General features: G+C 42.4%; 1 protein-coding gene across 1 annotated transcript in view; it reads right to left on the bottom strand.

Moving 5' to 3' along the window:
* The window catches only part of LOC134436097 (catenin beta-1-like), a 76823-nt gene that overhangs the window by 16909 nt on the left and 38760 nt on the right, over positions 1-21154 (bottom strand). Inside the window, exons 8-12 of the mRNA XM_063185125.1 lie at positions 19003-19106; positions 15582-15716; positions 8581-8784; positions 7636-7794; positions 408-527 (exon numbers count right to left, since the gene is read on the bottom strand). Coding sequence (XP_063041195.1) covers positions 408-527; positions 7636-7794; positions 8581-8784; positions 15582-15716; positions 19003-19106 — 722 coding nt within the window. The remainder of the gene's footprint in view (positions 1-407; positions 528-7635; positions 7795-8580; positions 8785-15581; positions 15717-19002; positions 19107-21154) is intronic.

Raw genomic sequence — 21154 nt, 5'->3', positions numbered from 1 at the left:
AAAAAATGAGTATAGGCCTACTCCAAATATTTTCCCAAAAGGTATCGCTGTTTGCTAGCTGTCTGCTGATGTTGCATAACCTTTTGGATGTTTTTTTGAAATGTAAACAAAACTTGCCCCCATTAGAAGAGCTCATATCTCGGAAAGAGCTGAGCCAAAAAATGCAGCGTCACCGGGTACTGTCAAGTCAAGGGTAGCTTGAGCAATACAAAAGCACATTGAAATTGGCAGGAGTTTAAAATATTGTTCAAAATGTTACTTTTCAACAGGGGTGTACTCATTATTGCTGTGCACTGTATGCACACCCTATATCAGACAAATGGGCTTTATGTTTGAACAAAAGTAAACCAATCATTAAAAATAAAAGGACTCACATACAAGACAAAAAAGAACAACATGCACATTACCTGCACAAAGAGTGGAATGGTGTTGAGGCCTCTGATGACTATCCTGTTGTGTACATCCCTGGCCAGGATGTGGAGCGCTCCAGTGCAGCCTTCAACAATCTCCTCCATACGTACACCTTCCTGCAGGCAACAACACAGACAAATCCCATCTTGAGCCATCTTTCTCATATGCCCATATGCCATAGGCCCATGGTGGCACGCACAGGGATGCGGATAGTTTTGCAGCAGGGCGCACGCGGTTGGGGGGGTAGATAGATAGCTAGATAGATGGCAAGCCATTTTGTTTAATATTAGGATGGGTTCTGTACAGTCTCACGGTTAACTAGCCACAATCACTATCAATTACCGTATTTTTCGGACCATAAGGCGCAAATAAAATCATAAAATTATGTCAAAAACTGCCAGAGCGTCTTTTAAGCCAGTGCGTCTAATGTGTAAAAAAAAAAATCATGGCCGCGACACTGTCAATATTTGTCGATATTTTAGAACGACTTCGGGGAAAAACGGGACTGCACGTTCTGAAAAAAATACTTGTGGGTAATAAAGAGCGTTGCGGGCTACAGTAGCCAGGTAACTGTATGCAAGCGCTACAATGGCACCTGTTAAGAAGACCTCTCTCTCGCTCTCGTGCGCGCATTGCAAGCTGTTGCATATTATTTGATCGATGCAGAGTTGTGATGGAGTACGCGCTCTCGTTGACATGGTTGTGTGCATGGTTGCATGCATTCGCAAGACGTTATTGCAGTAACGCACGTGGAAGGGCCGTTGAATTCCATTTCAGTGTCCTTGACTGAAACAAGTTGCAAGACTCCACACTTCAAAATCCTTTGCGAAATAGCCTCAGCAATACAGTGATTCTTATCAGAAGGCTACTTGTGCCTACGCATAGACCCTGTAGTTAAATTACAAACATTAGCGAACATTGAAAAAAGATCAGACAATGACCGTCGGGTAGTTATGAAAGCGATAAGTGGAGAAGTTCCGCGAAAATGCATCGTCAGAGGAAGATGTTTGCTACTGTGCGACAGCACCACCACTAGGGCTGTTCGATATTGGGAAATCAATATCACAATATTTTCATTCAATATTGATATCACGATATGTCCAAACGATATTTAAAAATATATATATATATTGTTGCACGAAGTTGAAATATTTTTCATTAAACTGAAGTCATCCTATAACGAGGCAGTGACTGAGGCGCGAGGCGTAAGATCCTTTGTCATGTCGCAAACATCAGGAAAGCAGAGCTGAATGTGACAATAATTTTTCACTTGAGAAAAAAGTGGGCTATTCGTTGACAGCCGAGCTTGCTGAGCCGAAGTAGAGCTCTGCGTTGCAAATTGAAACAGCTGCCTGTGTGGTTGGTGATGCTGGCTAGGCCAATGTTTCGAGACGGGCTATCGTCTTTTTATTTTCATGATAAATCCGAACACTGTGAGGAGTGGGTGAAGTCGCCACTGCAGGGCTTATTGTGTGCATGGTGAAAGAGGCGGCATGTATTTTCCTGTATTGATGATTACACTTGCGAATGGAAGTCAAAGCAAGGAACATTACATTACATTACATTACATTACATTGCATTTGGCAGACGCTTTATAACCAAAGCGACTTTCAGAAGAGGACATAATCAAGCCAACATCACAAGCAAATAAAGTGCACAGGAGATATACAGAACAACAAGTGCAGTTGCAAAGAGGGTTAGTTTTTTTTTGTTTTTTTTTCTTCTTTTTTATCATAAAGAGTAAATAACGAGTACACACACACACAAACACATACACACACACACACACACAAACTAAACTAAACTAAACTAAACTAAACATCATGTCAGGAGTCTGCCCTGGGGCAAGGCCAGTTCAAGCATTAGTCTAGTAGATTCTCTCGAAAGAGGAATGTCTTTAGTTGTTTCTTGAAGGCTGCAAGAGATGTGCTTAGTCTTGCTGCCTCTGGGAGACTGTTCCACCACTTGGGTACCACAACGGAGAACAATCTTGACTGGGAGTACCTAGAGCGACTGGATGGCAGAGCCAGGCGGCTTGTGCTGGATGAGCGCAGTTCTCGTCCAGTAACATAAGGCGTTAGTAGGTCCTTCAGATAAGCTGGGGCCGTTCCTGTGATGGTTTTGTAGGCAAGGGTCAATGCCTTGTTACCTGTCCTTGTTTTAGATTCAAAAGCGGGAGGAGGCGTCTTCAGTGGATTATGCATGATGCTATTATATTATGCATGATGCTGAATGCAGGTGATACAAAGTTGTGACTGTGCTGTGTTTGTTAATGACTTTTATCCATGATTATATTATATTCATAGCCTACGTTTTTGTGTTGCATTGTAGCCTATAGAAGATTGTTATGGAGATAAGGTTAAGGAGATAAGGTTAGCTATGGTTTGGTTCCAACCAACGAAACTATAGCCTATTAAGGACACGGAGAGCCCGTGACTGAAATGAAAAGGAGTTAGATCGGCAGCAGAGCTTAAAAATGAAAGCAGGCAGGCACACACTATATACAGCTCCAGGCCTTTTTATTAGAATACCATGAAAAAGTTGATTTATTTCCATAATTCCATCAATAATGTTAAACTGTCATGGATTGTAGATTCATGGCCCAGTTTTTTAACTATTCCAATCATTATTTTTTTTCTTTTTATATACGTTGACCTTCCAGCTCAAAAAACCCATGAATTGGGGAATTCGCATTATTAGAATATTGTTATAAAATCACTTTTTTCTTCATCAAAATTTGGGTCACATTAAATCAGTTGAAATGTGATACTTTCTACATAACATGCAATGGTCAATACTTGGTTAGGACATTCTCTGTCTTCATAATGGTCATGATGCGTTTAACATTGAAGTCAATGGCAAAAACAGTGCATGGGAGTTATGGAAGCCCAGATATCCTTGATGCTTTGCTGTCAGCTGTTCTTGTTTGTTGACCTGGTGCCCCACACTTCCCTATTCAATATACCCGAAGATTTCCATGCCACGTTTTGGTGTTAACTCACCAGTTTAATTCTAACTCAACAGAAATAAAACCCCATTCATTTTCAATGGGGTTTCATTTCTGGTTATTTAGAATTAAACTGGTGTCAACGGCGTCTGGGGAAAAATAGGTCCGCCAAATGCTAAACAACAGTTAGAAGGCATATTTCGCTGCAATTTTTGGGTCAATTTATCGCTGTCTACCACTGACCACACGGTGAGTTCCATGTCTTTTCGAACGAAAGTTTAATGCCATTTTGTGATTGATTGCTTGAGTGCTCCACTGTAGTCAATGTAAAGGTGGGGGGGGGCTGCAGTCCTGAATATCCAAATGCTCCGTTCAGCACCAAATGTCAAAATTGTAATGAGAACATCTCTACTTCACCCCAGAAGTCACACAAACAGGGCTTACTGTCTAAAATAGCGAACCACCACTTTAAGCTATATTTCGGAAATTTGTACACAAACCCTTTGCAATTTGACGATATCTCAGCGTCAGTCAGGGAAACCGTTTCTACCCCATTTTTGCATTTTTCGCCGAGCTGTGGTCAACTTGTTATTGACCGCTGCTCTCTTGTGGCGGTTTCCGTGTACTGCAGGACGTTTGGAAATGACAGGCAGGATGTTTTTTTTTTGTGTCAGCAGGGAGAGGGCTTTGAATTTGATGAATCAAATATGATGCGTCCGGTGCGATAGGGTTAAGAACAATTCAATGTCTGTTTAGCTTTAGTTAAAAAGTGCCAATAACCGGACTTTGGGCGCTTGTTGTAATGAGCACAGGCCTATCACAGGCCTCGAGCCTGTGATTAAGTTTATATATGTTATTGGAAATTATAGTACAGGCCGTTTCTGACATGCATGAATGAGGGTTAAACTATAAGCAGCTCGCGTTTCTGGCGTTTTGGGCAGATAAGCACGCGACAGGTGGCAACAGGCTGCGCATGTTTAGGGCTGTTGCTTCCCTGAAATATTAGCAAAAAAACCGTGGTTATGGTGTTCAGTTAATGTCGCTGACCTGCGTAGCCTAATCATACTTTCAGAATATTTTCATTTATACATTTTTGGCTGTCCTGGCATTGTGTCTGAGATGATAACTTTGTTATGGCCCCGGGACAACAGGATAGCGGTTTCGAGCGCTGCGCTCATTGAGTAGTCAGCCAACGCATGCAAAGCTAGGGCCCTATGAAATCAGTTTTAATTTTTCTCAAATTCCGTTTTATTTTTTCCCAAATTCCGTTTTTTCGGATTTATTTTTTACATTGATCAGATTTTTTATTTTATTTTTACATTTTTGAACTTATTTTCACCTTTCACCCCCCCAAGACATGATCAAAGCATTGCCTGTTCACAGTTTTTATTTTCCAGCGGTCACATGTGTTGTAACAAACTCTAAACTCGTGTCTCGCATCGGATGATTTCATTGTTGATTAAAGTAGTGTAGTGGAGAGCTGCCTGTCCTTTCTGTGTTTCATCGCATAGTCTTGGTAACAGACAGTCAGAACAGCAACTGTTTACTTAAAACTTGCCTGCTCTTGACATGTTGAGTTTTAAGATTTCTTCAATGCTCTGACGGTCAGTGCTAGGACGGGAGACAATCGGAAATGCCGCGTGGGAGATGAGTCTTTGGATGGGTTCACTGTCAACATGCGCTGTCATGGATGGATCTAGCATAGAACTTATGCGCATCACCTCGCGTGCGCCAGATTATGATATCGCGATCATGTTTTGTGTTTGAAATGTCTTTTAGACTGGTAAATGATGACGAAAATAATGGATTTTTAATTTTATCTTGAGAAATGAGCAAATTCCGTGCAATTCCGCGTTTATAACCAAATTCCGTTTTAATGTCTACATTCCGTGATTCCGTCCGTGTTTTCCGTATCGCGGAAATTATAGGGCCCTACAAAGTTTAGCTATTGATGTAAGCAGCGCTCGGCCAGTTTATGGAAAATAATATAAGATTTATTTATTTTTCGGAACGTTGGCGAGGCGGTGTCGCTGCGGAAAACACTGTATATATAATATACAGGGGGTGGACAAAATAACTGAGACACCTGTCATTTTCGTGTTGGAAGTTTAAAGGCTCAAGTGGACCAGCCAGTTGGCCAATCTTCATTAATGGCACATTGCACCAGTAAAGTGAAGTGTGAAGGTTCAATAAGCAGGGTAAGAGCACAGTTTTGCTCAACATTTTGCAATGCACACAACATTATGGGTGACATGTTAGAGTTTAAAAAGGAGAAATTCTTGGTACGTGTGTAACTGTTGCATCTTTGACCGAGACAGCAAGTCTTTGTGATGTATCAAGAGCCACAGTATCCAAAGTAATGTCTGCATACCACCAAGAAGGATGAACCACATCCAACAGGATCAACTATGGATGCAAGAGGAACTAAATGACACTAAAATGACAGGTGTCATTTTGTCCACCCCCTGTATATATCAGGGCTTGACATTAACTTTTATTTTCACTTGCCGGCCACTGTGGCTAATGGTTTTCCTGAATCAATAGCCATCCAGCTATTCTACTAGCCACATTTTTTTTAAATCATGATGCTATACACCCAACCTCAGAAGATGAGGTGCTTAAAGCAAGAAGATGAGTGCATGGGTTTCAACATGGAAATAAAACAAACTGAGTAACTGAGCTTTTTCTTGAACTTAAATACAAACAATTGATACACAAGGGGCAAAGTGCAGAATATACACTATTGTGATGTCATATCATAGAATGAGCTACCTGCCAAATTGGCTAGTGACACTGAAATTGTTACAAAGCAGCCACAGTTTTACCAGCATTTGGCCGGTTGGCAGGTGCCAGTGTCAAGCTCAGCAACTTGATATGTTGCACCAGGCCTGTAATAAAGTCATCCAAAAACAATGTGATGGACTAATGGAAAGCATACCAAAACGCATGGAAACCGTGACTACAAATCAGGCTTATTCCACCAAATATTGACTTCCGAACTCTTCCTAAGTTGATACATTACTATTATGTTGTTTTTAAGTTAATATCAACCTTTTTTCTTTACATTTCAGTGCCAATAACAGTATCAAAGGCAATGATGCTTTCTGATTCTTCTGTGTCAGGTGGGGGTGGTATGAATGTATGCACCTATGGCTGGTCTCATCTTCTGCATTTCAGTTTTGCTTTACCTGCCCTGGGACTGGGGATTAAGTTTATCCTAGTAAACCAGCGCCACACGCTGGACACCAATTTGTTTTCCCTGCGAGTGGTCTGGCCTCGGACGGTCGAACATTTTGAACACATTGCCCTGAATCTGGCAAACCAATCACAATGCAGAGATTTGTTTTGAATCAAAGCAGGCGGGGTTTTGAGGGAGTGACGACGAAGCTTGCAACGCTGGGAAAGCACATCAACGAGAAAGATGGCGCAGAGCGTTGGCCTATAGGCACAGGCACGGTTTGAAAGACAACGGGTTGTTCTCATCAACAATCTTCGGATATACTATTCATCGGGGCCAGACTAAATTACACATCCAATCTCACATTTAGGCTGGTTTATCAGGCTAACTGCAGATAGCTGTATTACCTATAATCTGGCACAAGCCATCTTTCTACTTATGTAAACAATGACTTGTATGTAGTCCCTGTTTAAACTAAATAAACTTAATAAACTAAACATGCCACAAGACAGAGACGCCACAAACACGCACACAGACGCACAACATGCCATAAATGCAGACAGACAACACAAACACAGATGCACAACATGCCATAAACAGAGACGTCACAAACGCACTCACCACAAACTGATGGACAACATGTCATAAACACAGACAGACAACACAAACACACTCACCACATGCCAAGACAACACAAACACACTGACCACAAACCTGCTGGTCCCTGTTCAAACTAAACTAAATAAACGAAACATGCCACAAACGCAAGACAGAGACGCCACAAACACGCACACAGAGATGTACCCAGACGCACAACATGCCATTAATACAGACAGACACCAGAAACCCTCAAACATCTTCACCTTGTTAAAGTCCTGTGGACGACTGCATACCATCCATGCACGTACAGAAAGACTGAGGAAGGGTTTTTAACCCCAGGCAGTGAGACTGCTGAACACTGATCTTGTTAATAAAACCTTTTTGTTTTTATTACTTATTTCTTTTCACTTTACTTCTTTGGATGCAGAGCTGATGACCCCACCATCATTTCACTACAAATAAAGTATGTGACAAATAAAATAACTTGAACCACACTGACCACAAACTGCTGCTGAGTGCCCCCCATGGAGGTTCGTCTCTGGGTGTCCTGGTGCGCCCTGACCAGCAGCTGCACCAGGCGTGGAATAGCTCCCTGCTCTCGCAGCGGGGCGTGGTTAGCCGGACACAGGGCCAAGTTACGAATCAAACCAACTGTGGCCTGGAGGGGGAAGAAAAAAAAAATAAAACAAGCACATAAGAGACAATGACACCAGGGTTGGATTTCTCAACATGGTCGTTCTTTGCTAACGACAATAGCAATTTCCTTCTTAAGAACGATTCAACTATTTATTGACAGCAACAGTCTTAAGAACGACGTTCCAAAGTTTACAACTAAGGTCGTTAGTCGGTCGTCCGACGCTGAAGCAAACGACTCAGGTATTTCTCGAAAGGGAAAAAGGGGTTGCACAAACAGGACCAAATTACGAATCAAACCGACTATGGCCTGTATGGGGGAAAAATAAGCACGAAAGACACAATGACACCTGGATAATGCCGATTTGTAATCTCAAAGTTTTCATATAACTGTAACCATCCAATGAAAGCCACTTTAAAAAATTGTCGTTTCCACCATATGTCCAGCAAGACATGAAAAATGTTCATAAAACTGCATATTCAACGAAAAAGTTCTATAAAAGAGTTGTACAACAAATGCAAAAAAAAGACGACGAAATCCAAACATGGAATCAAGCTAAAATAACAGAGAGCAAAACCAAAAAAAAGAAGGCAGTATTAATTCCAGCAATACAGGTTACTCAGAAAAGTGCTCTTTTCTCAGTCAAAATGAATACTTGGAAGTATGTAATGTGAAGATCGTGGTAAATATTCATGAAAAAGGTCATATTTGTGAATGGGCGATATTACACGGTGCACCTTTAAACCTCAAAAACCATGACCTGGTGCAACTTCCGTCATCTTCTCTTCTTGCTTTTGCTACAGTACTCACTTTGATCAGTGGCCAGTGTGAGGGCGGGTGCAGGAGTTTCACCACCACAGGCAGGCCATAGTGCAACCGCACGGCATTCTGGGCCATCTCTGCATCCTGGTGACGGGAGGTGAGGTGCCGAAGGGCGCACACTGCAGGCTCCGTGATGTCCTCTCGATCACCAGCACGCAAGACCGTCCGGACCAGTGCTTCAATGCCCCCGACCTAATAAAAATATAATCACAATATATGTATGACGTTCATTATGTCTTATTGGTTATATTAACTATTCAAGTTATTTTGTTTCAGACATGTTAAAGTTATAATACGTGCATATATTATACTTTGATTTGGGTCATGTTAGGAATTTGTTCCCTCGGATTCGGACAAACACTAATTTTTACTGGCCCAATTATCATCTTGAAGCTTGAAGGTTGACTTTTCGGAAATGCAGATTTCAATAGCTATGGCTGTGTGCTCCTGCTGTTAGTTGTGTGCGTGTGTGTAAGTGCTACCTAACTTGATGTGGGTCTCTTCCAACTGGCATTTTGTGCGGCACTTGTTATGACTGGCTATTTGCATGCATGTCAACATTGGACATGATGCATCTATTTTTTTGAAAGTGTAGTCATGTTGTTGCCTGGTTCTTGCCTGACCTGTAGTTCCGCGCAGCTTCTTGAGCTCCACTACTACGTCTGGGTCTGTAGCCTCACTCCATTTCTCCAGTCAAAAAATAATCGGAGCATTTATTGCTTCAATATCAACAAATTCCCTCACAAATGTTTTCTGTTGATCTCTAAAGCGTCTATACAGTCTACAGTAAGTCCTGTGACTCCTTAATGTGAGCTGCCATTGATATTGAACACGTCATGTTGGGCACTTGAATAAAGAACAAATAGATTAATATTAGGGATGCAAATTATCGATTAATTCATTAATCATTAGTTGATAGTGTTATCGATCGACTTTCGATTAATTGATAAGCGGCGTTTTTTCACCTGAATTTCATAGGGCCTTTTAAAATATCAGCTAAATAGTTATATCACTGAGTTCAAAAAGTATATTGTTATATTAAATTATATTATGAGAATTATATTATGATCATTAAGCTCATATTGTATTTTATTGTAATATTGATATTATATTATTCTAATATAATTATAATTATGCATTAGGAAAAGAAAGCTGTTTTCTATGGCATCTCCAAACCACCTTTGGGGAGGCATTGCTTTCATCCAGGAGCAAGGAGGTCTACACAGAGTGAACTCAGAGCCGTATATAGGCTCTGAGTGAACTAGTAGCCCCACGCCCCCCTCTGTCGCCTTGCCTATATGACAGACAACGTTGAGTGAAACGTGATCAGACTCAGGACTTGTCTGCATGTGTCAGCCAACCACAAGCATTTTAATTTAATACGCTTCAAAATAAAGAAATGCCATATGTTGGGTAGTGTGTTGTTGTCCATAATGGATAGTAATGTCAACAAAGTTCGTTTCTGAACAACAAAAAGTTATTTCCTGTGTCAGTAAGGAGAGCTAATAAGCTAACAGGCTCCATTGAGAATGAATGGAGCTATGACAACACTTACAGCTACCATGGATTCACCTGAAATTGAACAGATGGTGCTCCTCTTCATGCATGGTCATATATGTTCATGCCCAGTTCAGCTAATACTATTCTTGATATCTGACAGGGTGTAGTGATTAAAATTACAGCTCACAATTTGAAATGACTACGTTTGTGATTTCGCTAGTTAGCACGCTAAGCTAACCTAGCAAGCTTAACCCTACAGTAAAATGCTGCTTGCAGTGACATGTGCCTGTCTTGAAAGATCGTTTTTCTCATAATTCAAGCAGTAACAACTTACACCATTGGACTTGGCATAATCACAGATTCAAGTACACATCTCCAAAAGACTCATCGCTATTGACGATTTAATGACGATTTAATAGATAAAATCTGCGCACCATGGATTTGAGTAGGACTAGAACGAGAACCACTCAACAGTCTCTAGCGCCCTCTAGCGGTTAATCGCGATTAATACATTTTAATCGAGCAACCTCTTGCTCGACAACTAATCTAAAGTCGATTAATCATTTGCATCCCTAATTAATATCGCTATCGTAATGATCACCAAGCCCTAGGCAAGTTTTTTTTTCCCTCCACCACCCTCGTTCAGGCTCGTCCGATAGGTGTGAAGGCGAACAACTAGAAAATGATGCCTAGAGTCTTCTTTAAACACCTTTTCAGGGTGTTTCAGGATACACAGGTTGAGCAAAGCAAGCACACAGTTCAACAGTTGAATGCCTCTCCAGAATTATTATAATCGTTAAGCCATGTTTTTAGTCCCTTCTCATTTTTTAACATTCTACGTGTATCATGTCACTTCAAGGCAATCCTTTTAGGATACAATGATTACGTTGACTGCTCATCTCTCAGACAATCACCATGAGGAAGCTCATAAAAATAAAAAATGACTTGGACCGTTTGATGGAGGTGTAGGTACCGTTCCTGCCACTTGTCTACGCAGAGAAACTCATGACAAAGTTGTGAGAATCATGTGACTCAAACTGATGATGGAGAAGAAGGTCATCAATAATCATTAGTTTAAGAGTTGCTTCCCTGATGAACACTATCTTACTTCCCCTCCGATCACCAAATGGCTGGGCCCAGGGTCCCTGTCCATGTTGTCCTCAGTCCTCCTCCCTTAGGAGGCGCTGTGATCAAAGTCCCACTCACAATCACCTGGGCAACACCAGAGAAATTAGAACACAGGGAGAAGGCTCAGTCTCATTGGTTCCCATTGTAGCCAGTTAGCTTTGCATGCATACTGCAGTAACGAGCGTAGGCCAGTCCTTCATGTGGGAAAATGTATGGAATGGAAAGGGGAACCCATGCTAAATACATTGCTACTGCGATTTCCAGTCACAAATATCATCAACAAAACATTCCTGGTAAGCACTATGACTGTTGTTTAACAATAGGCTGTATGGGGCACCTAAGTCACGCCCTTCTACTTCCGATACATGGGGCAGGAGCTCGCAAAATTTTGAATGCGAGTCAATGGAGCGAGTCAAGCTAAATCCTCATCCCGTTTGGCATGTGCTCTGGATTTCACATATGATGACAGTGAATTTGAAAGGTTTGGATTTGCGTCGTAAGACCACTCATTTTCGGCACGCAAGAAACGTTATTTTAGCTTTTGTGCAAAACTGTGTTGGAGACTACACTTGCGCCTCGCATATCTGACTTGAACCGAGGCACAGCCAACCCTACCGCTGCACCGTGGCTTAAGTGGCTGCACGTCGGACATGCAACGTCTGTTGTGTAGTCCAAATAATTACATATTTTTGCACATTCACAACTCAAAAATGGCTTGCCAAGTGAAGTCAACAATCACACCATTGGTTGTTATTAATTCTGAGGCACAGCATGTGTGATCCACGGGGAAATGCGAGGTGGGTTGGAAAATAGCTTTGATCAGTCCATTACAACCCAGTCAAAAGTTTTTCCGTTGCCAGCCCAAGAAGCCGCCCGGAAGGGATGGAGACTTAGGTGCCCCATTGACAAATCGTTCAGGTGTGTAGTTTTACAGCAGGTTAGAAGATTTCACCACAGTGGGTTTACATACAGTGTTGAATCTCGCCCTCAAACCCGTGCCTGCAGTTCACCTAGGGAGCGCTGTCGAGACAGCAGAGGTCATAAGGCTGGCGCTAATAACTGACAATTGTGCTCGCTGTCTGCTGAAACTTGACAATATTACTGTAAGTTCTGAGAAACCAATGTGGATTTCAATGAAATGTACAATAACCTGGGAGTTATGTCCTTCTGATTTCCTACAGCTTTGGCATTTATGAGTCAGGCTCCGCTAGCATCTTGCTAACAAAATTGCTTTACGGCCGTCGTGATCACAGCAACGCAGCCGGCCGACCAATCCAAACGCAGTGTGTGAAGCCACTCGTGACGTCATATTGACAATAAAGACGTATTTTACAAAGATCCAGCAAGTTTAAACATTCAAACTAAGTGCTGTTTGAAAGGATAATCTATCCTGCCTTTTGGAAAAATAAAATGAAATGATGATACCAATTCTCTCCCAAAGCAATGGCAGCATCGTGGTTGAGCTCCATGGGACCCCATTCATTTCAACAGCCTCTGCGCTCCTTGGCGCTCCTCTGCGCTGTCTGGATGGCGCCACTTAGTGGACAGTACCACCCGGAAAAAGTAGCGAGATTACTCTCTCGTACTACCCATAAACACTCTCTGATTTCACCCTGTACTCGCTAGCATCGCACTAATGTTTATGGGTTTGGCCCCATAAAAATTGAGCTTTGTGACCCAGTATATAATAATCTAGTGGTGCAAAATAATCGAAACGCTACTCAAATGGGGTCTTATTATTTCTAGCTTCGAACTTAATATTAATATTTCAGGACAAAAAATTATAAAAAAACACAAAAATTATAATGGTAGAAAACTCCATTGACACCCATTCATTTTGCACTGTCCCGTGGTTAGGGTTAGCCAGTTGTGGCTAGTAGCTATTTCCATGAGTGAACACCCCCTGGCAACACCTTAAGTGTTTCCCTAGGGCCCTTTGTTCCTCACTCTGGTCTTGGCTGCTGGACGGACAGGACACTAAAGAGAGACTTGCGCAACAACTTTGGACAAAGTATTGTTTGATATCCGGCCGAATAAAAAACAGACTGCTTAGTTCATCTTACATACACTGTAAGCTTAAAACACCTTTGCAAAGAATTCCTCACTTCAAGTCTGAGACCTTGCCTGGACATAGCTCAACACTTTATCCGGACACTGTGAGCTAAAAGCGGGCTCACTGCGAGAAATAGCCACGCACACCTCCGTGGACCAACTTCTCGCATTTGGGATTCAACCGACGAATCTCAAGCTGCAACAAAGACTCCTTTGCAGCCCCAAAACCCTTGAGAGGACGAGAACTTGGACTGCAACCCCAACTTCTAGAGGGACGCACCGAGCCCTTTGGAAAACTGGACGTCTTCCCCTTCATCTCACACAGTAGGCACTGGGCATAGCTTATGTACTGAGATAGATGTGTTTTTGAACTATGACTTGAGTTATTTTTCATGTGCACATGTTTGTTTGCATTTCTCCTGCTTCTCTGTCTATCCATCTGCTTAGCTAAGGTTACCCTCTGCTAACTCATTCTGTATTACTGGCTACTAAGCCTAGTGACCCCGCTTGTGGCGTTCGCACAGAATAGTTCAAGTATTGATTAACCATCAATGTTCGGAACTCTCTGAGGATCGTCATAACGTGACCGTTTTGCTTACTAGTCCAGAAATACACGCGCTGCGCCTTTTGTAGTAACAGGCCGTATCCGGCCCTAGGTTAGCTCAACGCGACACTAACCATTTGTTTACATAGACAAACAATTCAATCAATCAAGAGTTTATTGTCATTGTCAAAAAGGCAACGAAATTGTGTTTCGGGTACAATACTTAGTAGCAGCAAAAAACTAATACAAAGTTTAGTACACCTGGGACGACTGCGCACTGCGCGCATCCACCTTCACAAATCTTGGTTTTAGACAAGTGTTAGACAACATTGGGTAAGGATGAGGAGAAAAAGATTCCATAGCTCCACATTGCAATATATATAGTGCAAACATAGCCACTAGAGTTCCATCTCTCTTTCCCTTCTCTCTCTCTCATTCTTTCACTCTCTCCCCTTCGAGATACTAGATTCTCAGAACCCTCAGAGCATTTCAGTACACTTTTAGTGCATAATCTGTAGTAAACCATTCTCTGAATAGCCAACTCTGCTTGGAGCTCTCTGCAAGTTAGCCATAGCCACGTTGGGCTTGCAACGTTTACACAAGCACGCTGAAACCCCACTTCCTGTAGTTTTACAACTCGTAATGGCTGCGTAGACGGCAACGTCTCCCACTTGCTATTTCTTTTATTTCGTTTTCTTTCTCTCCCGGTTCTACTCAAACTTGTTATCGTTAATTCCAGAACCTTTTGATACATTTGCGCGTCCACTACAGGACTTGAAGCGCCTGAAACCACACGGTTTACTTGCTACATAGCTGCTAGCTATCTCTATTGTTCACGGTTCTGAAGCTAACGTTAACCTAGCCGAGCGGACACCATTGTTGCCCAGCAACAGACACGCACATAGTAATCAGCGCGAGTTCCGCCCACTGACTACACTGTCATTCCCCTTCGTTTCTCTCTCCATTCCACTCGGAGTTGTGTGCATTTATTACAGAAACCCCAGACATTGTTGTGGACCCTTTGGGCCCTGCCTAGACGACATTAGGCCTTTGCTGAGCAGCTACTTATCAATAGCCTTTCCATTGTCTTTGCTTTCTGTAGCTAATGCTAGCTTAGTCAACCACACACACACGTGGTAGCCTAGCAACCAGACCTCTGCTACACACGCACGCGCGCGCGCGCGCGCACGCACGCACACACAGGCTGAAAGTCTGTCCCCCCTTCTTTCTTTTCCCCCCCTTTTATTTTCTTTCTTGGTTTATACTATTGTGCCTTATAATTGTTATTATTCCATTTAAGCGATTTTGAATGTAATGCATTTTATTAGATTACTTAGTAGTTAATAAAGTTATTCATTTGATTGCATTTTGTTGTCCTTGTTGCTTTGTACAACCAACCTACTATAGAACTTTCAGAACTTCAGATCTACTTTTCTGCTTGTGTACCCTAGCTGATCACAGAGAATAGGCCTTACTGTTCAATGTGCCCTGCTGAGTAACCCAGTACAAAACTTATTATTAATTCTGTGTTTAGCAATTTATTAAATTAATGAATTAATTAAATTCCCATACAAGACTTTTGCCTTCAATACCTAGTATAGCCGCATGAGGAGTAAATCCACATAACGTAACTTAGGAGTTGCTTATTCTCGCTTTGTCCGAACAGTAATAGTAATGTTAATTCAACTCTCTCAGTGTAGGAGTTAAGGTGAATAACTAGAAAATGGTGCCTGGTGTCTTCTTTAGACATCAAGACATCCCATACCTGGCACACCATCATTTTGTTCTTGTAGTTGTTGCACGTGAGATTGGAGAGAATGCCAGCAGCACACGTCACCACGTTGATGTCGTCAGAGCCAAGCAGCTGCACCAGGGTTCCCAGGAGTCCTTCCATACCCTCCTATGGATGCACACACACACACACACACACACACACACACACACACACACACACACACTCGCATTAAGGCACATAAAAAAATGAACATGCCATCACTCATTAAACTGACATTCAGACCCCATTTCCTAGTTAGTCAGTCTTGGAACATGCCATCAACCAGGTAAACTTGTGGGGGCGTCCCAAAGTCCCTACTACTTCCTACGCAGTATTTTTATTTTAAAAATTTTTAAATCAGGAATTAACTATGTAGGACGTCAAAATACCTCACTAGGCATAGTATAGGTGAAGTACTCGGATGACTTTCTATATCCGGAATTCAAATAGGTTACTCCACATTACCAATTGTTCCCTCAATGTTTTAAGCTTACTACGCAAGCTAAAATTAGCAAGGCAGCTGTAGTAATGAAACGAACATCGACAGGCAAGCAACTCAGATGGTAAGCACTACAGATTTTATTACTAATGGCCGGAGAAGTTTCTATGTGAAGACGCCAAGTATTCCACCAACCCAGCAAGCTCTGAAGTCAAACAGAAAGCAACCCTATTTAACCATTTCCTTCCCCCACAGTCCATGGAGTGAGCTTCTTTGGTGTACGTGGTGGCTGGTTGATGTTGTGCATCGCCGCCGAATGGTCGAAATGGTCACCTTTGTTTCGGCCCCTATCAGTGAAGGGCCGCGGGAAAGACATGTTCAACAAACACAAGCTTGTAGTTTCTTAATAGATCCACTATGGTGGAAACATAGGAGTCATTAATGTTTTTATACTTCCAGATGTCAAAAGTGTTGCAGCCACAGCTAATGTATTGTATGAATTAAATGATTTTTGTTCTAATGAACCTAATAAATAAGCATATGCATTGCTTGTACTTTAACTAGGGATGTGCACGAATATTCGAATATTCGAATGTTCGAATATTCGTTAGTCCTTCGAATTTAGAATAGTCCTGTCGAATAAAACAAAATCGAGACAGTCTCAAAATCCACATTGACATTCATATAAAATGCAGACCCCACATTAAAAAACGAAAACGAAATGAAAACTACTGCAGGGTTTCATTCATCTTTCATTTCCAACACAAGGCCAGTGTGTCTGAAAGCGTCCCGCCCCCCGCCGACACACACTGTTTACAGCAAAGGAAAAGCATGCATCTCGTGCATTTCAGGAATGGGCATTGGGCATTTATCAATAAATAGTGGACACTGTAAATCTGCAATTGGTGATTGGTTTGTAAACATGGACTGTCATCTGCAACTATTTGTGAATAATGTCACGTCAATTTGCGTCAGATTTGTCCAGCGTAAACTTTTGCAAGGTAAGTTACCCTTGTAGCTGTTAGCCAAATGTCGGTGTCAACAATGGCAGGTTACCGTATTTCAATATCTCTAACGCTAATAATAATAAGCTAACAAGCTAAGTAAACATGGCACTCTTAGCTGAGGCGATTTTATCTGGCTCACTACACTATAATCTGCAACTATTTGGGGTCGTGGAGTTGCTTCGGATTTGGAAAACAAACTTTTCCGAAGTAAATACCACCCCTGTAGCCGTGCAAATCGGGATACTGTCTAGCCCAACTAGCGAACAACTGTTCTTCAGTGGGGTTTATTTTGCAGTGCTACGAGAATGGAAGGAGGGGAAGGGAATGAGAAATATTTCACGTCACGGACGCACAGACTCCCTCTTCCAGTGAACGTGCTGCTGGACGTTCAGAGGTGTACAGTCGACAGCATTTTCTAGCGATTGCTCCCCCCTCGTGCTGTAGATGGAAGGCCACAGTAAATAAGTATTGGACTCTTTATGGTACGTCGGCGGAATTTACATGTTTTCAAGCAGTGTCAGCAGACGCACGTCTTTTTTTTCTTTTCTTTTTTCTTTCGATTTTCGAATAACATTCGAATAGTGGCCATCGATTTTCGAATAGTGTTTTTGCCCGAAATGCACATCCCTAACTTTAACCCATTTTAACCAGGACATACACCTGTGTGGTTTTACCCTTCATACCGGCTGCCGCATGTGTGCGTATTTACCATTAAAGGTGCAATGTGTAAGGTGGTGGACATAGTAGGTATTGCAACTATGCTGCTCGTTGAAACTGCGTTGTCTACTGCCAAATTTGATCTTAAGGAACAGACCACCCTTTTTTATTCGCACATATTTGCAGTATTTCCAAGCATTATTCATGAATATGCATATCATTTTTGTCTACGTGTTTGCATTGCCTCGTTTAACAGTACAGTCAAATTAAGCATAGCAATGCAAGTCTATGGTACAAAATAAAACATCATCAAAAGTACTTATAAACCACTTTAAAATGAATATAAAATTCACCAGAGTGTAAAACAGCAATTTAATTTCGTCCAGTGATCACTTGTGGCTTGATGTTAAAGTTACCAGTTATTTCCAGTGATTATGCTCAGCTATGCTAATAATTCTGATCCAATAATCCCAGTACTGAATCTAATAAATCTCAGTACTGAAAACACTGAGAAGAAAATGATATGCACATTCATGAATAATGCTGGAAATACTGCAAATATGTGAAAATCAAAAAAGGGTGGTCTGTTCCTTTAATTCATGAATATTTACAAAATAATTCACTAATATTTACTAGTATGAATAAAGTACAGTAAGTTTTGCAGCTAAAAATGTCTATTTCTGGAAATTCAAAATGGCGGACAATGGAGAAGATCCCCCTTTTCATGTTTGAAAAGTGCAATTTTTTCAGTCATAATGAATACATAGAATTTAATGGGGGTGGTAAGTATTCATGAAAAGGGTAACATTTGTGAATGGGCAGCATAACTTTTAGGAATAAACTACTACAAATATTACACAGTGCATCTTCAACGCTGAGAGAGACATTTACGCGGCTTTTAATGATGAATGAAGCATTTTAAAATGAAGCATTTTAAAAGTACATGGCAAATGTTATGTTTCACAATCCCCCCCCACTTGGAACCCGGACCTCCTGGGGTAGTAAACTGGGGCACTGACCGCTACACCAAAGAGCCAGGCTCATTGCTGGGACAGTCAGAACACACCCACAACCGTAGCGATGGTCACTCCATCACAGCGGGGCTGCGGAAGGGTCAATTTCCACAGTGCACAACGAGCGAGCGAGCGTGTGTGTGTGTGTGTGAGAGTGTGTGTGTGTGTGTGTGTGTGTGTGTGTGTGTGTGTGTGTGTGTGTGTGTGTGTGTGTGTGTGTGTGTGTGAGTGTGAGTGTGAGTGTGAGTGTGAGTGAGTGAGTGAGTGAGAGAATGACAGAGAGAAAGTTTGCCAACCTGTTTGGTGGCAGCATCAGAGAGATTTCTGAGAGTCCACAGGCAGTTCTGCACTAGGCGCTGACTTTGGTCCGTCAGATGGAGTCCCAGAGCCTGCATTCCTCCTGCACACAGCCGTAGATAAAAAGAGTTAGTGATACTGTCCCATTTTTGGAAATAGTAGAGTAGAGTAACATTTATTAATACCAAAGGACCAAAGGAAATTTAGGTGTCTACTAGTAGCATACATACAAAAAAATGATTATTTAACATTAAACATTCAGATATAAAAAATCTCTCGTTGCAATAGCTGTTACTGATTGTTGGAGGAGGGATGGATGGGGGATGGAGGGGGCTTAGGGCAGGGGGCTGGTTATGCGGTCCAGTCACCTATAACAATCTCCTTCAGTGTGTTCTTCTGAGTTGTGCTAAATAGCTGGATGGCCCTGGGGGAAAAGGACTTACACAGCCTGTCAGTCTTGCGGGGAATGGCGAGGAATCTGTGGCTGAACAGACTTCGCTGGTTGGCAAAGACTGAGTGCAAGGGATGGTGGTCATTGTCCATTATAGAGTCCAATCTGCCCAATGTCCTCTTTTCAGCTGTGGTACTGAGAGCCTCCAATTCTGTACCACCAACAGATCCTGCCTTCCTCACCAGCTTGTCCAGGCGTCCAGCATCTCCTCCTAATGGTCCCGCCCCAGCATGCCACAGCATATGAAAGCACACTAGTCATGACAGACTGGTAAAACATCTGGAGGAGTCTGTTGCAGACAATAGCCTTAGTCTCACTGCAGGGCCAGCCCCGGGCTGGCCCGGACAAAAGGGGGCTGACGGTGATCTCATCAAAAGGGGGCTAGGTGCTAAAGATGGCCGCCGGGCCAGGTTGTGGGGCTAAGGGCCGCTTTCCCTGGCCCGTCGAATTCGATGGGCCAGCAAGCCCCGCCGAGGCTCGGAGGCGGGGTCAACCTCGGGCGATATAGCCCACGTGCGATATAGCCTACCAGACCTTCGGCGATAATAGCGCAAAAGCTAAATAAGCCGACATAAATGTCATGTGTGAGTATTTGTGAGACACTTTTTATTGGTGTCCAGTGGAAAGCATGCCAAATCACGATAATGGCACAAGAGTTGGCGGCTAAAAGCAGAAAAAAGCCGACATGACTTAGCTATGACATGACTTAGCTATGACATCCCAAGTTTAAGTGTAGTGGTGCCCATGATGCCCTGATAACAACAAAAAAGTTATGTTGGCTAAATAACTTTAAAAACACAAACAGAAGTGCCAAAGTTGCATCTTATGAAATTATGCCATAAGAAAGCCAAACACCCCAAACTAATAATTTGCCCAGAATTTAGCGATAAGTCCCCCATGCAGCCACATTATTACACAGTAAAGCACAGCTGTTATTGACTTAGGCCTATTTAAAATCATCCTCACTCTGCTGCCCTAGTGTCTCATGTTTTGCAGACATACTAAACCATAGGCATACGTTTTGCAGACATGTGCCATAGTGCGCACACTTAGAATTCCCTGCAGGACACACACCGATGTTATGCAGATTGAACGACTTGTAGGCTACGCTACTTCCGTGGCTACTTTAATAAATAGTCGCTATTCCCCTGGCTCATCATTTTCTATAGCAGCTGATGAAGATGCTATGTCTCCGGGATTTGGTCTCTTTTCACATGGTCACTTATTCAATTACCTGCACATTCACCATGAATAGACAGGTGGCACGCCGCAACGAGGGGGTGTGTCGCTATGTCCGGGGCTCATAATTTTCTATAGCAACTGATGAAGGTGCTATGTCTCCGGGATTTGGTCTCCTTTCACATGGTAACTTATTCAATTACCTGCACATTCATGTCTCGCTATGTCCGGGGCTCATGCTTCTGTGCGCTATTGGGGGGATTAACTGGGCATGTTCGCACGTCTCCTTCTGTTCACTCTCTCAGTTGTCGAGCTGCTCGTATTTTCATGCGTCTTTGTCTTCTTAACATGCGCTGCGTCCCATACAGCTTCTGAATCGACAACTTTGCCATGTAATAAAACTGTTCTTGAAAGGCAAGCCATTTTCTTTGCAGTTCTTGTCGTCTTTGTCCGTAGGCTACGAGCCAAACGGCGACCTGCTCCAGCAGAGTTTGCCCCGTTTTCTTCTCCTTCTTTGTCGT

This window comes from Engraulis encrasicolus, chromosome 20 (assembly GCF_034702125.1).
Source record: "Engraulis encrasicolus isolate BLACKSEA-1 chromosome 20, IST_EnEncr_1.0, whole genome shotgun sequence".
Taxonomy (NCBI): Eukaryota; Metazoa; Chordata; class Actinopteri; order Clupeiformes; family Engraulidae; genus Engraulis; species Engraulis encrasicolus.
The sequence above is the reverse complement of the archived record's forward strand: the minus strand, read 5'-3'. Positions and strand labels throughout refer to the sequence as shown.